We start from the raw sequence: 14,970 nt of genomic DNA, 5'->3' as shown, positions 1-14,970 counted from the left end.
TTTCATTTGTTTAGAAGGCAAAAGTAACAATAGCGGGATAGAAGGAGCCGCATGTGGAGCTGGAGTCTATGGATCCTTTCATCCCTTCACTAACAGCTTTCCTCTTTGAATTTAGAATCTGCAGACTCTGGTGATAACGATGTTCTAGAGTTTTTATTATTAATATGAAAATATTTAACTGAACATTCTAAAATAAAATAAATCAATATCCTTGATTTCAGACCAAAAATATAAACCCCACAGAATTAGCTAGTGTAGTACTAAACACCCTCAGGTTAACGAGTGAGCATTTTTTTCTTAATGGGAAACTAGAGCACCATAAAATATTCACCGCTGAACTGGCTCTCAACTAAATGTAAACTGGTTAACTAGTGCCACAAATGCTAGTGCGGACATAACTAAATTGACTTTCTTCTGTCTTGTTTGAGAACAATTTAGATAATCGAATTGATTTTTAGACTAGATTTAAAAACAAAAGAATGTTATAATTCCTTTCAAAGTTCAGATTCACCTGTGTTCTAAGCATGTGTGTGTGCTTGTGTTGATGTGTGCTGGCTTTCTGCAGGAGGTGCAGGAATGCACAGTAGACATGGAAATGACGATGGACAGTGCCAACCATCCTGACAATAAAGTCAAGAACAGATACAGCAACATCCTGGCCTGTAAGTGCGCACAATTGCAGCTACACCTGCAGAGTCCTTCTGAGTCGTGAATCTTTATCTGTTGTAGTAGGTTTAGGGGATGTCATCTGGACTTGGTTATTAAAGTTAGAAGACGTTTCGCCTCTTATCCAAGAGGCTTTGTCAATTCTGAATTAGCTGGTCTAAGAGCTGGTATATATATGCGTCCATGGGGGAGGAGTCAGACCTGAAACTGGAGGTATTGTCCACTTAGCCTACATGGTTTCGGGTCGTTAATAGTCCTTTGTCCTCAGCTGGGGGTTGGAGACCCAGTGACTCGCTCTCCACATTGGTCCTCTCTTTCAGCGGTTAACGACTCAGGTGGAACTGGTTCGGTTTGTTTAGGTTTCAAGACACTGCCGTAGATGGATGGAAGAATAAACCTGAGACCACCATTCTTATTAAGAGAAGGTTTATCCTTCTTGACAAAGATGGCTTCTTTTGACAAAGCCTCTTGGATAAGAGGCGAAACGTCTTCTAACTTTAATAACCAAGTCCAGATGACATCCCCTAAACCTACTACAATGGAACCAACCTGGATGAATGAGAGTCTTCATAGACATCTTTATCTGTGTCATCATCTGCGTGATGACACGCTAAAATACCACAAAGCATGATATCAATGCTGTAGTGTTGAATTCCAGGCTGAAAGGGTTGGACTCCTGCTTTATAATATTACTTTGCCGTATCTGCTATTGATAACGTTGATCACATGTGTTTTCTGAGTAGTAAGCTACAAGGGCATAGTTAAAAAACAACAAGCACCACGCCATCTTTTGAAGAGTGCTGTTTGCCACCTGTGAAACTGAGACCATGCCCAAGGAAATTTATTGTAAAATACTGGTCATTTGGCCAGTGAGTCTGTGGACTACAGTCTCATGCACCTGTCTGCATCAATCTGCTTATGCCTGCATCTTTCTGTCTGTTTGCAGCTGTCTAGATCTGTCTGCATTTGTATGTGTCTGTATGCATTTTTCTGTGTCTGTCTGCAATTAATTATTTCTGTCTTCTCTGTGTCTGTCTGCATTTGTCTGTCTGTCTGCATTTGTCTATGTGCCTTTGTCTGTGTCTGTCTGCTTTGGTCTATGTCTGTCTCCATTTCTCTATGTCTGTCTGAATTTATCTGTCTGTCTGCATTTGTCTGTGTCTGCATTTGTCTGTGTCTGCATTTGTCTGTGTCTGTCTGCTTTTGTCTGCGTCTGTATGAATTTGTCTGTGTCTGTCTGTATTTATCTGTTTCTGTCTGCATTTGTCTATGTCTGTCTGCATTTGTCTGTCTGTCTGCATTTCTCTCTGTCTGTCTCCATTTCTCTATGTCTGTCTGCATTTATCTGTCTGTCTGCTTTTGTCTGCGTCTGTATGAATTTTTCTGTGTCTGTCTGTATTTATCTGTTTCTGTCTGCATTTGTCTGTGTCTGTCTGCATGTATCTGTGTCTGTTTGCATTTGTCTATATCTGTCTGAATTTGTATATGTCTGCATTTGTCTATGTCTGACTGCATTTGTCTATGTCTGTCTGCATTTATTTGTCTGTCTGCATTTGTCTGTGTCTGTCTGTATTTATCTGTTTCTGTCTCCATTTGTCTATGTCTGTCTGCATTTATCTGTCTGTCTGCATTTGTCTATATCTGTCTTTATTTGTCTGTGTCTGTCTGCATTTATTTGTTTCTCTCTGCATTTGTCCATGTCTGTCTGAATTTGTCTATGTCTGTCTGCATGTGTCTGTGCATTTGTCTGTGTCTGTATGCATTTGTCTGTCTGTCTGCATGTATCTGTGTCTGTCTGCGTTTGTCTGTCTGTCTGCACTTGTCTATGTCTGTCTGCATTTCTCTGTTTCTGTCTGCATGTGTCTGTGTCTGTCTGTATTTATCTGCTTATGTCTGCATTTGTCTGTCTGTCTGCATTTATGTTTCTGTCTGCATTTGTCTGTGTCTGTCTGCATTTATCTGTTTCTGTCTGCATGTGTCTATGTCTGTCTGCATATCTTCACATGTCATCCTGTTGCTTCTGTCTGTGTCCCACAACATCTGTCTGTTTGTGTTTGCATCTACAGTATCTGCAGCCATGTGTGTTTGCTTCTGTCTGCATCTGTATGTATATTTGAAGAGAAATGCATTTTAACGGGAGTGATGGTTAGTGAGTGAATTGTTTTTTATTCTTTCTCCTCAGATGACCACAGCCGAGTACGGCTGCAGGCTCATAAAGATGGAAAGACAACAGACTACATTAACGCCAACTTTGTGGATGTGAGTGGCTGTTGATTTCACATCCGAGCTTTCGGCCTGCTGAGTCCCTTATCTTCCCTTTTCTGTGACACTGCTTCATGTTTTCTCTCAGTCGTTCTTCATGATCTTCTTGTTTCAGAATAACAGCCAACTCCATATGTAGCTGGTAGTTGGAGCTGCATGGTTCCACATCACTCAACCACTCGTTCAGCCGCTTGCGTTCTTGTGTGTTTCTCAGGGTTTTCAGAAACCAGGTGCATACATTGCTGCTCAGGGACCAGTGAAGTCCACTACAGAAGACTTCTGGAGAATGATCTGGGAGAAAGACGTGCGCACCATCGTTATGATCACAAACCTGGTGGAGAAAGGACGAGTGAGTCTCTATCAGCTCATTTTATAGTTGAACTTGACATTCTTACCACAGATTTAGAGGAGGGTAGACTGCTTTTGGTTAGGAGTTTTAATGATGTCCTCCGTCTCCTCTGTCACATGTGTGTCCTTCAGAGGAAGTGTGATCAGTACTGGCCTCTGGAGTTACAGGAGGATTATGGCAATTTGTTGGTGACACTGAAGAGCAGCAAAGCCTTGGCCTTCTACACTGTGAGGACCTTCTCAGTGTGGGACACCCTAGGCAAAAAGGTTAGACACTAACTGAATACAAGATATTCATTATGGTCACAGTAATTGAGGTTGTAATAATGTTTTCTGTAATTTTGGTGATGATCTATTGGTTCAATTTTTGAGAATTTTATGACATTCATTTTCATTTGTAATCACTGACACGCCACTTTTGTCTTCAACTTTTCCCACCTGTACCCCTGCAGGTCTCTCAGAAGGGGCGTGGCAAGGAACGAACAATAACACAGTACCATTACACCCAGTGGCCAGACATGGGTGTCCCAGAATTCACTCTGCCAATCCTCAGCTTCATCCGTAAGTCCTCTAGAGCAGGGCAGGAGGGACCGGGTCCCATGCTGGTGCATTGCAGGTAGGTGGAAGTCCTTCAGGCAGTGTCACTGCAGCTTAGCAAATCTATGACTACACGTTGTCCTCTTTTGCTGTCTCAGCGCTGGGGTAGGCCGCACAGGAACGTACATCGCTCTGGACAGCATGCTAAAGCAGATCCAGGAGGAAGGCAAAGTCAACATCACAGGCTTCCTCAAGCATATCCGCACTCAACGAAACTACCTGGTTCAGACCAAGGTGAGATCCTGAGACACTTTCATGCCAACCCTTCATCACCACTACCAGTCTAGACTCATGTTTGCATGTCATAAGCTTTAAGTCAGAGCGGACCTCTGTGACTGAAGCTGACTGACCTGTTTCATGTCTCAGAAGAATCATTATGGAAAACTGGGTTTCCCTCCCTATGCAGGAACAATACATCTTTATCCATGACACCCTGGTGGAAGCCATCTTGTCTGGAGAGACAGAGGTGGCTGCAGCTCACCTGCACAGGTACGTCGGAGAACTGCTCACCCCAGGACCTTCTGGGAAGACAGGTCTGGACAAACAGTTTGAGGTACACAACTCCCTAAATACTCACTTTTCACTGTTGCTGCTGTACATTCAAAGACACTAAAGGGAAAAAAAACTATCTGCAGTGATTCCCAGTAAAGAGTAAAAAAACTCTGAACATGCCATTCAGTTCAGAAAAGAGAACCCTCTGCCTCATTTCAATCCTGTAAACATTTGAGTGGTGCAGCTCTTCAATCAAAGAAAGTTTTAGAATAAGAGCAAAGTTTTAGGTTTTGTGTTCTTATTGGACGCACCAAAAAATGTAGGGATTTATCTTTTTACCTCTTTGCTAACTGACTTGATAATTTCTGAAAAGTTAACTGATATAATTGTATATAATACTGGCTCTCATTAAATAAACTTTATTAGCAACAAATGAGGAACAATGGCGAGGTCACGAGCGACCTCTCTGTTGAGACAGTGCTACTGCGGACCTCACCAGTGCGGTTTTATGTCAAACATAAACTATATTAAATGTTAAATGGAAAGGGATTACATGCGAGAACATTTTGTGCAATGAACATTTATATATAATGCGTTAGATTTAGGCTTTTATATGGCTTTGATATTAGCCAAGGGGTTTCTATTCCAAATCTTACAGTTGCTATAGCAACCTGTAGCTACCCATGGCGCCGTCCCTTTTTTGTCCTATATAAAATATATATAAAATCAAGTGAAGCGTTTTATAAGCACTGGTACATTAAATTTGATTTTGTATTCAGTCGTATTCAGTGTAAGGACTTCACAACACAAGTGATGTGATTAGTTTTTCTGGTTCTGATCCAAACTCTGGCAGCAGCATTCCAAATGAGCTGCCAGTTTGTGAAGAGGTTAGACAGAAGACTGTTGTAGCAATCCAGCCTGCAGAAGATGAAGATATAATCAAAGCATCCTTCTCTAAGTCCTTACATGAGAGCTCTGAGTCTGACTGTTCAATTGAAATGTTAAAAAAGAACTCATTAGTTTGGTCGTTTTTTGTCTCTTTAGTTTCCTTCACTTTTTGTTTTCTTTCTTCCAAAAATGAAGACTTATGTTTGTTGTTGAACAGAAGAGGCCTGACTACATCCAGGAGTTAAGCTGCTCTAAGCAGCAGCAAAGAGTCTGATGGACCATGATGCTTAGGAGAAAGACATATACCAAAAGCTTGTTGTAGTTGCTATCAATGGTGGTGTCTGAAGCCTGAATAAAGTTTGTCAAAAAGGCAGTTTTTGTCTAAAAGGTTCTCCAACTGAAACTGCATTTATTTTGTTACCCATTGAAATGGAAATGTGAATGAAAATAAAGCACCAGCTTACTGCCTCAGGCCTAAAAAAAGAAAGAGGAAACAGACTTTCAACTCTTGGAACTGCTGGATGAGCAGCTTGTGTGTTTTCTGTTGTAAATACACAGTTTCTGTGTGGGTGTGTGTGTGTGTGTTTCCACAGCTACTCTGTCAGCCTGTGGTTCAGCAGAGGGATCCTTCTTCAGCTCTGCAGGAGTCCAGCAGGAACAGGAGCAGTTCAGTCCTACCAGGTGAGTTCAGAAGCATCAAAGATGAAAGTCCTTGATCAGATTTTTGATGTAAGAATAAATTCATGTCTTTTCTTTCTTTTCTTTTTTTTTTTTTTTTGCAGTAGAGAGGTCAAGAGTGTGTCTCTCCACTGCAGCTGGAGAAACCTCAGACTACATAAATGCATCATACATTTCTGTAAGAACTTCCTGACTGTCTCTTTCGGTTGTCTCAAGCTCCATGCCAGCAGCAAGACATCAGATTGTCTGACAGTAAAAAGCAAGTGAGTCCTCCTCCAGATGTTCCTTCAGCTCTTCTTTCTATCTTTGTTTTCAGGGTTACAGGTCGAGAAATGAGTTCATAATTACCCAGCACCCTTTGCCAAGCACCATCAGGGACTTCTGGAGGATGGTGTGGGAACATAATGCTCCAGTCATTGTGTCTCTGCCCGGGGTCAGTTCAAAGTTCATCTTCCTTGTGTTGAGGTTTGGGTGGACACCTGCTGCTGTTCGCCTTCTTCAGCATCAAAGAGTGGAAATTCTTCTGCTAATGAGACTACTATTCATTTTCAGTCACTTTACAGTTTTTCTCAGTCGCTTTAGTACAATTCTCAGATCAGAATTGAAGATTGCAAATACGTGTGTGCATTTCTCAAAACAATTTGTACAAACAGCAAAACACTACGGATTTCTTGCAAAAGCCTGTAACTTGCTAAAAATCTTTAGTTCATCTCTCCAAACTAAGTCTTTATGTCATTGAACATGTCAGTGCCATCAGAATGTCAAGTCCTTGTGTCATTGTCTACGAACAAGACAGTCAAATGACTTAGTCATGTTGTCAATATAACTGTGTACTTTAGAGGGAGGTTCTGATGGAAACTATGGCTAAAGTTTGGATGACAATTATTGTAAAATGGAAGTTACACCTTTTTTGTTTGATTGCAAGAGACTGGACAAGATTCACATTTACACTTTTATTGTTCATATTGTAATTTGTTGACAGACCATGTCATACCAACATATGCATGATATGCATGATGTCCTGGTGTGTTCTAGTATTTCCAGGAAATCAATAATGAATAAACTTCACCTCTATGCTGACATGATCCATAAACTGCAGACCTGTTCCTGTCTCAAACATGTTTTTTCCAGGCAAGTATCTCCTTTAAATGCAGTCTGAAACTTATCGTCTTTTTCTTTCTTTTGGCAGCCAAAGGCAGAAGAGCTTTGTGCCTTCTGGCCCCATAAAGGTCAACCTTATAACTACGGAGTGTTCACTGTGTCTCACAAGAGTGAGAATCATGTCTGTTTGTCCAATGAGGACATTCTGGTGGTCCAGGACTACATGCTGGAAGCCACACAGGTTGGGCAGTCTAGAATATTCTGTGCTGAATCGGCTGCATGACTTTATAGAGGAAGCAGAGTTTCAGAAACCTTGTGCGTATAAATTCTCAGACATTTTGAAGCCTCCTTTCTTTTCTTACCTGACAGGACGACTATGTTCTGGAAGTAAGACATTACCAGGCTGCCTGCTGGCCAAACCCAAACACTTCCATCAGCCAGACTTTTGAGGTCCTCCGGCTGGTGAAAGAGGAAAACTCTTTAAAGGACGGTCCGATCATTGTCCACGATGAGTAAGCCTCAGCAGTAAACATTGTCGTAAAAATGATGCTCCTGGTTGCTTCTGTGTTTGATTTTTGCCTCACCTCTCCTCTCACCAGTGTGGGTGGGGTCACAGCAGGAACGTTCTGCGCTCTGTCCTCTCTGATGCATCAGCTGGAGGTTGACGATTCAGTTGATGTGTTCCAAGTGGCCAAAATGATCAACCTCATGAGACCAGGAGTCTTCAGCAACATCGTAAGCCCTTTTGCTAAGTCCCATCTGCTGATGCATGCCTGCTGCACGTCACCAAAAATTCCCATTCTATACCATGAGTCACATGCACCACATGCACCCATACGGGTATTGTGGTTTTTTGGACTGTCCAGGCTTAAGAAGGTGGTAGAGAGGGTCTTAAGGGGAGCGGAGGTGTGTCTTGCAGTTTGCAAGGGATGTCATAAAAAGCAAATGTACCATTGTCATGGTTGAGTTAGGCGTATTGTAAGGATAATGTAAGTTATACGCACTTAAGCCGTACGGTTAATGCTGTTGTCCTTATGCCACACTTGCACCAGCACAAAAGTTGCACGTACGGGGTGTGCACATTATACATAAGTGATTGTCTAATTTCCCCATTTCTAACAGTCAGGCTACAGCAAGGAGCGCACACTAATCACAATAACAGCACCAACGGGCTTCATGTGCAGTGCGCAGATTTTAAGTGGGTTTGAAAAAAGAAAGACTTGTACGACGCTCTGCGTCTCATCTACTTCACCCTTACTCACCCTTTGATGCAGTTTAAGTGTTTGCTGAAATGTCGCTCACAGCATTCTTGTGGAAAAAAATGCGAATGAACCTTTTCTCTTTACAGGCTCATAGACCACTCTATGACCCGTGTGATCCATTCAGGTTTAACCATTTTTTTTACCTGCAGAAAGCCCATATCTACCTAGAGGTAGTTGTAAAATAGGCTTTATTAAATGTTGTAAATAGACCTAGGAAGATAGTTTGGTATCCTGCACAAAAAAAACAAAATTGTAAATTCTTATAAAAAACTGTATAGTAAGGAATTTAAATATGTAAAGGAAATATATAATAATCTGTGCAACAGAAATATTTGCTCCATATTTAAAAAAGGAGCATTGATTGGATAGGTTCATGCAGGCTCTGCAGCGTTTCCATCAATCCCTCCTCCCTCGAATTCCAGCCAGTACCGGCTGGCTCCAAGAAGCCAAACTCCCATAGATTTCAGTGGAGAAATAAACAGCTGTTACTCAGTCATTCTATTTGTCAGAATAATCATTCATACTCTGATACCTTTTTTAACATGTTCTTTCTATTTATGTTTTTTTCTTTATCTTAAGTTATTCAAGGTATAAACTGACCAATCAGATGTCTTAGTAAAACCATGTGGTGCTTGCTGGCCCCCACCTCAAATGTTTGATTGACAAATTCTCCTGAGCCCGCTTTCAGCGGAAGGGGTGTGAATTTTAAACACGCCTGATTGGCGACAGTAGTTGCCATAGAAACATTGACTTAAACCACTCGGACTAATTACTGTCATCTTGCTCCAAGATGGCGATGTCTGTATTGTGGAAAAATAGCAACTTAATTGGCTTCATTTTGCTAGAGTTGGAAGGAAGCCATTTTCTAAGGGTGACGTCCAGTTTCCTCTTAAACAGTCAATGGTTTCCATAGAGATTTCAGTGCTGTAGCATAGCAGTGGAACTTTTCTTGTTTGGAAGCTCAGGCTGAACTTCAGTTCAGCTGTGAGGTACCGACATCATGCAGCCGCCTTTTGGGTGGACAAGGGGCAGTGGATAAGGTACAAGCAGTAGCGGTTTTAGGCACGGGCAATATGGGCAATGACCTGGTGGACTTACTCGCCCGGGGAACAAGTTAGTGTAGAACCACCACTGGGTACATGCCATCTGATTGAGTGAACGCTGGCGCGCTTGGCAGCCGCTGCTCCCTGAACAGTACTAAAAGTCTCTCCACTACCAACGATGTGGATTGATCTTGTGGGGATTATATTCGCCTGGACTATCCTGTTGCGTGTCCAGCAATTTTGCTAAACTCCAGAACTCGCCACCGTTCACTCTACCTTTGCATCCAGACATCTTATCTGTGCCCCGCCGGAGATACACTCATCAAGAATCGCATTCCAGAATGACAATAGTAACCCCATCAAATCACTCTGGTCCTCTGCTCACCGTCCACCAAAGAACTCTCCATGCTGATCAAAGCATCTTAACTACTTGACTAACACGGCTCCAACCTCCCCTGCATGACTGTCAACTTCAGTCTCCTGGACATTCGCTCCCTCACAACCAAGGGGGATCTTATCCAAGATCTCCTTATTAATTGAGAATTGGATTTCATGTGCTTGACTGAAACATGGCAACAACCTCAGGATTTTACTCCACTCAATGACGCTACTCCTCCGGGGTTTGTTTACTTGCCCAAACCATGTGACTTGGGCTGCGGGGGTGGTCTTGCAATGATTTACTGTGAGAACTGGAGGATAGCACCTGTGACTGCTCCTGTATTTGAATCTTTTGAATCTTCAGTCTGTCAATTCTCTAGATCAAACCAACTTGCATCTCCACCATCTATCGCCGACCCAAACCTAATAAGGAGTTTATCTCTGACTCTTCTAGCTTTTTGACACACCTATCCCTACTTTCAACCAGCACAATACTCCTGGGTGACATTAATATCCACATGGACAGACCCAATAATGCTACCACCAAATACTTTGTATCCTGTTTTCACTAACATGTCACCATTCCCCTCCACACCAAAGGACAAGTCTTGGACCTTGTCTGCTGCTGTTTATTTTTTTTATTTTTTTATTTTATTTTTTTTTTCTTAACTTGTTCTGTCCAACAGCTGAGCAAACAGATTAGAACTGAAGGCTTTTTGTGTTGGACAGGTTTTACTATCACAAAAAGAGGTTATATAGGTTCAAGAAACTAGAGTGTAGATTTGTATAAACCCCTTTTTGTCGTATTATTTTTCATTTATTTGTTACATTTAGTGTGTGTGGGGAGGGAGAGGGGAAGAATGTGAGGGGAGGGTGGAAGAGAGTAAAAGGAAGAAAGGTGAAAAGGTGGGGGATACAAGCACTGATTTGACTAAGTTATTATTTTAAGCTGTAACAATTATACCAGATCTGCTGGAAAGACGAATGTTACATCAAAGGTGAAAATCTGACACTAAGATGAGCGAAAAAAAATCTGTCCATCAATACACTGTGGGTAAGGAGGAGGGATGAAGCAGACAGGGAGCAGTGTGGCAGTGTGCACGTGCACGTGGGGGTGGAGATACATGCATGCTGCCGACGTGAACCGTGTGTTCATAAAGGGAACCAGATCCTACCCAGCCAGACCAGCCAGACCAGGAAAGGGGAGGAGATCCCCCCAGGCCAGAAGCCCCCCCAGCATCCGGACCCAGGCAGCCCGGGAGGGGAGGAGGAGGGGACCGCCCACCCCACCAGCCAGGCACAGAGAGGGCCCCCCTACAGGGGCCCCCCCAATGCCCAGAGGCACAAGCGAACCCAGTGTCCGGCCCCCAGGCCACAAGTCAGGAGCGCTTAGCCGTACCAGGCGGCAGCCATGGGGGCCACCGGGCGCCGGACACCGAGACAAAGGCCAGGGACGAAGCCAGGGCCCCCGGAACCCATGAGCCAGCCACCACCCGACCGGCGCCCCGTCCCCGCAAGCCAGCCCAGGCACGCGACCTTAGCAACCCAGGGATCGCCACGCACCCACAGCCACAGCCACCCCCCTAAAACCCTACGCACTACACCCCCCCCCCCCCCCCCCCCCCCCGCCATAATATCTGACCCCCCCTCCCCAACCCTCTCAGTGCCCTCCCCTCTCTGTGATGGGGAAGGAAAGCCCCAGAGGGTCCCAGCGAGCCAGCCCCCAGGTCGGTCCTACCCATGCACTCACACACACATACTCACAATCATCTGGTTACCCTCCCTACCCCCGCCGCCACGCAGTAACCCCCCCCCAGCCGGCCGACCCCCAGCGCCGCATGCCCGACCCCTCCCGCAGCCGACAGGATACCCATAAGCCCGGCCGCCCTGAGAGGACCAGGCGGGTGAAGACCGGCCGGCCCCCCCCGACCCCACCCATGTATGGAGGTGTGGGAGTGCTGTGTGTGTGCTGCAGGTAAAATAGGAGGTCACCAGTGTGGGGGGCTCCACCGCTGCCAAGCCGCAAAGCCCCCCACTCCGGAGTCCCTCTGTGAGTGGTGTGTATTTGCTGTGTGTGTGCCTACAGAGGAAGTTAAAATTGTGGGGGGGGGCCAGCGAAAGGTGAGCACGGATGTTTCACCGTGCCCCCCTCCATCAGACCCTCTCCACAAGGCCCTAGATGAATCAGAGTGTCTAATATGCAAGTAAAAAGCGGGGAGGAGGGCGGGTGCCAACGAGAACCCAGAGAGGGGCATCCCCAGTGAGCCCCGCCAGCATACCCCTCCCATCCAGATCCCGGGGCCCTATGTGCCTGTGTGCAATATTTGTTTGGGCGAGAGCGGGGAGGAGCGGGCGGATGGGCACAACCGGGGGAGAAGGCTCCCCCGAGCGACCGGCCCCCCAGCCGGCCGGGCAGCCAGAAACGGCAAGCCAGCCGCAGTTGGAGGCCAGAGCCTCGCGGCGCCGAGAGACAGCCAGCGAGGAAGGGTCCCGGTGCCAGAACGGGGGGGCAGGGGGTCCAGCCCCACCATTCATACCCTGGCCCCCCTAAGGACTAGCACACTGCCCCCCCAGGCCCCCCCCAAAAATAAATAAATAATAATAATAATAATAATAATAATAATAATAATAATAATAATAATAATGAAATAAACCCACCCAAGTGAACCCATTAACCCCTGCTGTGACTGCGGCGCCGACCCCCGGGGGGCCAGGCCACGCGCCAACTACCGGCCACGGGCGAAACACCGGCCACGGGCAGACGACCCCAGGCCCCAGAGCCCCAAGCCCCCCCCCAGCCCCCGCCACGGCGACCAGCCACCCAGCACGGCACCCGGCCGCCGTTCCCGGTCAGCCGTACTGCCTACCCTGCGCCCAGCAGGCACCCGCCCAGGAACCCCTGCCAAGTTGCCGGCAGAGTGTGCGGCCCCACCACCACCCCACCCAGGCAACCAGAGCCCCGAGCCGGGAGAACGACAGGCCCGGCAGAGCCCACCCCCCCAAACCCACCCCGGCCCACCCAACCAGCCAGGACCCGGCTCAACCTATCACCATCCCACCCCCACTAGGTGATGTGACTAACCAGCTGGAGCCAGGGAGAGTCTGAAGCCGACAGGTTTTTTGTGGAGGACATTATCTCTGAACTAATATGCTCTGACATGAGGTTTCTGTAGTGGTTGATGCTAAGATTATTTTTAGATTTCCAGTTTAGGAGGATAGTTTTCTTTGCGATACATACAGCGGTGAGAACCATATAAGCCTTGTTAGATTCCATGTTGATGTTATTCAGGTCACCTAATAAGCAGAATTTGGGGCAAGCAGGAATCTTATGATTAAACCAGATTGATAAATCCTCACAAACCTTACGCCAGAATGATTGGACAGGTGGACAGACCCACAGGGCATGCAAATAGTCGTCTATGTTGTTACCTATGCACTGTGTGCATATAGCAGACTGATTGAGACCCATTTTAAATAACCTCTGTCCGGTGTAGTGAGTTCTGTGGAGAATCTTGTATTGAATAAGTTGCAGATTAGGGCTTTTGGTCATATTAAAGGCATTCAAACAGATCTGTAGCCAAAATTGATCACTAGAATTCAATGATAGCTCAGACTCCCATTTTGTCATAGGTAAGTAAATGGTTTCATCTATGTCTGATAACATCTTATAAATTTTGGAGGTGAGTTTGGGATTTTTAAGGTCCATGAAATGTGTTACTGTAAGGGGAGGGTCTAGGTCTATTTGGGTCAGGCAGTATTTAGTGCTTATAGCTGATTTAAGCTGCTGATATTCTAGAAATTTGTTTATATTAATTCCATAGGTTGAGGATAACGATGAGAGAGACATAAATTTTCTATTCTGAATTATATGCTGGAACTGCTGGATTCCTTTGTTCTTCCATGAAGCAAAATGAATCATGTTTTTGTTAATCAAAATGTCAGGGTTATTCCAAATGGGGGTAAGTTTACATGGAAATAATGTGAGGTTGTTTTTTTTAAGAAAATCCCACCAGGCTGTTAAGGATGAGCTGATGTTTAAACTTCTGAAGCATTTGTGTTGTTTAATTTTAGAACTGAAGAAAGGTAAATTAGAAATATCTAGGTTATCACAGAGATTTTGTTCAATGTCTAGCCAGGATTCATCTAGCACACCAGGATTCAGCCATTTTTGTACATAACACAATCTGTTCGCGGAGTAGTAGTCCTGGAAGTCTGGAAGGCCTAGTCCTCCTCTATCTTTAGGTTTTTTAATAGTTTTTAAACTAATCCGTGGGGGGTTACCTTCCCAGAGGTATTGGGAAATGAATGAGTCTAATGATTTGAACCAAGTAGTTGGAGGTTTGGAAGGAATCATTGAAAATAGGTAGTTAATTTTTGGGAGAATCATCATTTTAATGGCTGCAACTCTCCCGATTAGAGAAATGGGTAGAGTTTTCCATCTAGTGAGATCAGCCTCGGTTGTTTTAAGTAGTTGGGTGTGGTTTAGCTTGAGTAGATCAGAAAGCCTAGAGGAGATATTTATACCTAAGCAGGGCTCCAGACTAACTTTTTTCACCAGGAGCACTGTGGCCCCTAACGGAAAATTATAGGGGCACAACCAGAAAATTTAGGGGCGCATCCCGTAAATCAACATGCTAACCACATCTACTAATTTCCACTGTATTACGAATAAATACTTTAATAATAGATGCAGAAATTACAATGTGCTGTTTCAAATTCAGTGTCACATTTTATTCTGCACTTTTGAAGATGCAACAACGAGGTAAACTGACAGCACCATCACTGTCATGACAGTACAAATAAGTAAAGAAAACGGATGGGAATTTATCTTTGTGACACCAAATAGGTGCAGCCAAGATGCACAATAAGTGTGTTTGAGATCACCCAGGTGAACTCAACGCTGCACAGATCACCTGGTGTGTGAAATATATTTTTGTTTTTGCTCCAACATCAACTGTCAATCATCACAAAAATATTGCGAGAAAGGGGTGGGAGCAAGGGGCAAACCTACCCGGACACAGCTGGAAACTGAACTGACTGAAAGCTGCCCTACAGACTACAAAACAATGCATTATGGGACATGTGTCCTGATGGTTTTTGTAGTGGAGTGATTAATTAAAATAATTTAAAATACCAATTCATTAAAAATGGCCACATACATCACAAAACATTAAAATAATCATAAAATATATAATAACACAGATCGTACTAAGGGGGAGAAGAATATTAAAACTAAATTGAATGTTAAGGACAAC

At 44.5% G+C, this 14,970-nt stretch overlaps 1 protein-coding gene across 5 annotated transcripts in view; it reads left to right on the top strand.

Moving 5' to 3' along the window:
• Positions 1-14,970, top strand: part of ptprz1 (protein tyrosine phosphatase, receptor type Z1) — an 86,172-nt gene that overhangs the window by 57,695 nt on the left and 13,507 nt on the right. For 4 of the 5 annotated variants that reach the window (XM_023955427.1, XM_023955429.1, XM_023955430.1 and 1 more), the window contains 13 exons: positions 566-662; positions 2,849-2,925; positions 3,143-3,277; positions 3,409-3,543; positions 3,729-3,892; positions 3,972-4,107; positions 4,280-4,426; positions 5,847-5,934; positions 6,036-6,109; positions 6,248-6,364; positions 7,121-7,273; positions 7,402-7,544; positions 7,632-7,767. In XM_023955427.1, coding sequence (XP_023811195.1) covers positions 566-662; positions 2,849-2,925; positions 3,143-3,277; positions 3,409-3,543; positions 3,729-3,892; positions 3,972-4,107; positions 4,280-4,426; positions 5,847-5,934; positions 6,036-6,109; positions 6,248-6,364; positions 7,121-7,273; positions 7,402-7,544; positions 7,632-7,767 — 1,602 coding nt within the window. The remainder of the gene's footprint in view (positions 1-565; positions 663-2,848; positions 2,926-3,142; positions 3,278-3,408; positions 3,544-3,728; positions 3,893-3,971; positions 4,108-4,279; positions 4,427-5,846; positions 5,935-6,035; positions 6,110-6,247; positions 6,365-7,120; positions 7,274-7,401; positions 7,545-7,631; positions 7,768-14,970) is intronic. The other variant, XM_023955428.1, reaches the window with a different exon arrangement.

Source organism: Oryzias latipes, chromosome 6 (assembly GCF_002234675.1).
Source record: "Oryzias latipes chromosome 6, ASM223467v1".
NCBI classification, from domain to species: domain Eukaryota; kingdom Metazoa; phylum Chordata; class Actinopteri; order Beloniformes; family Adrianichthyidae; genus Oryzias; species Oryzias latipes.
Note: the sequence above shows the minus strand (reverse complement) of the source record. Positions and strands in the feature narration are given on the sequence as shown.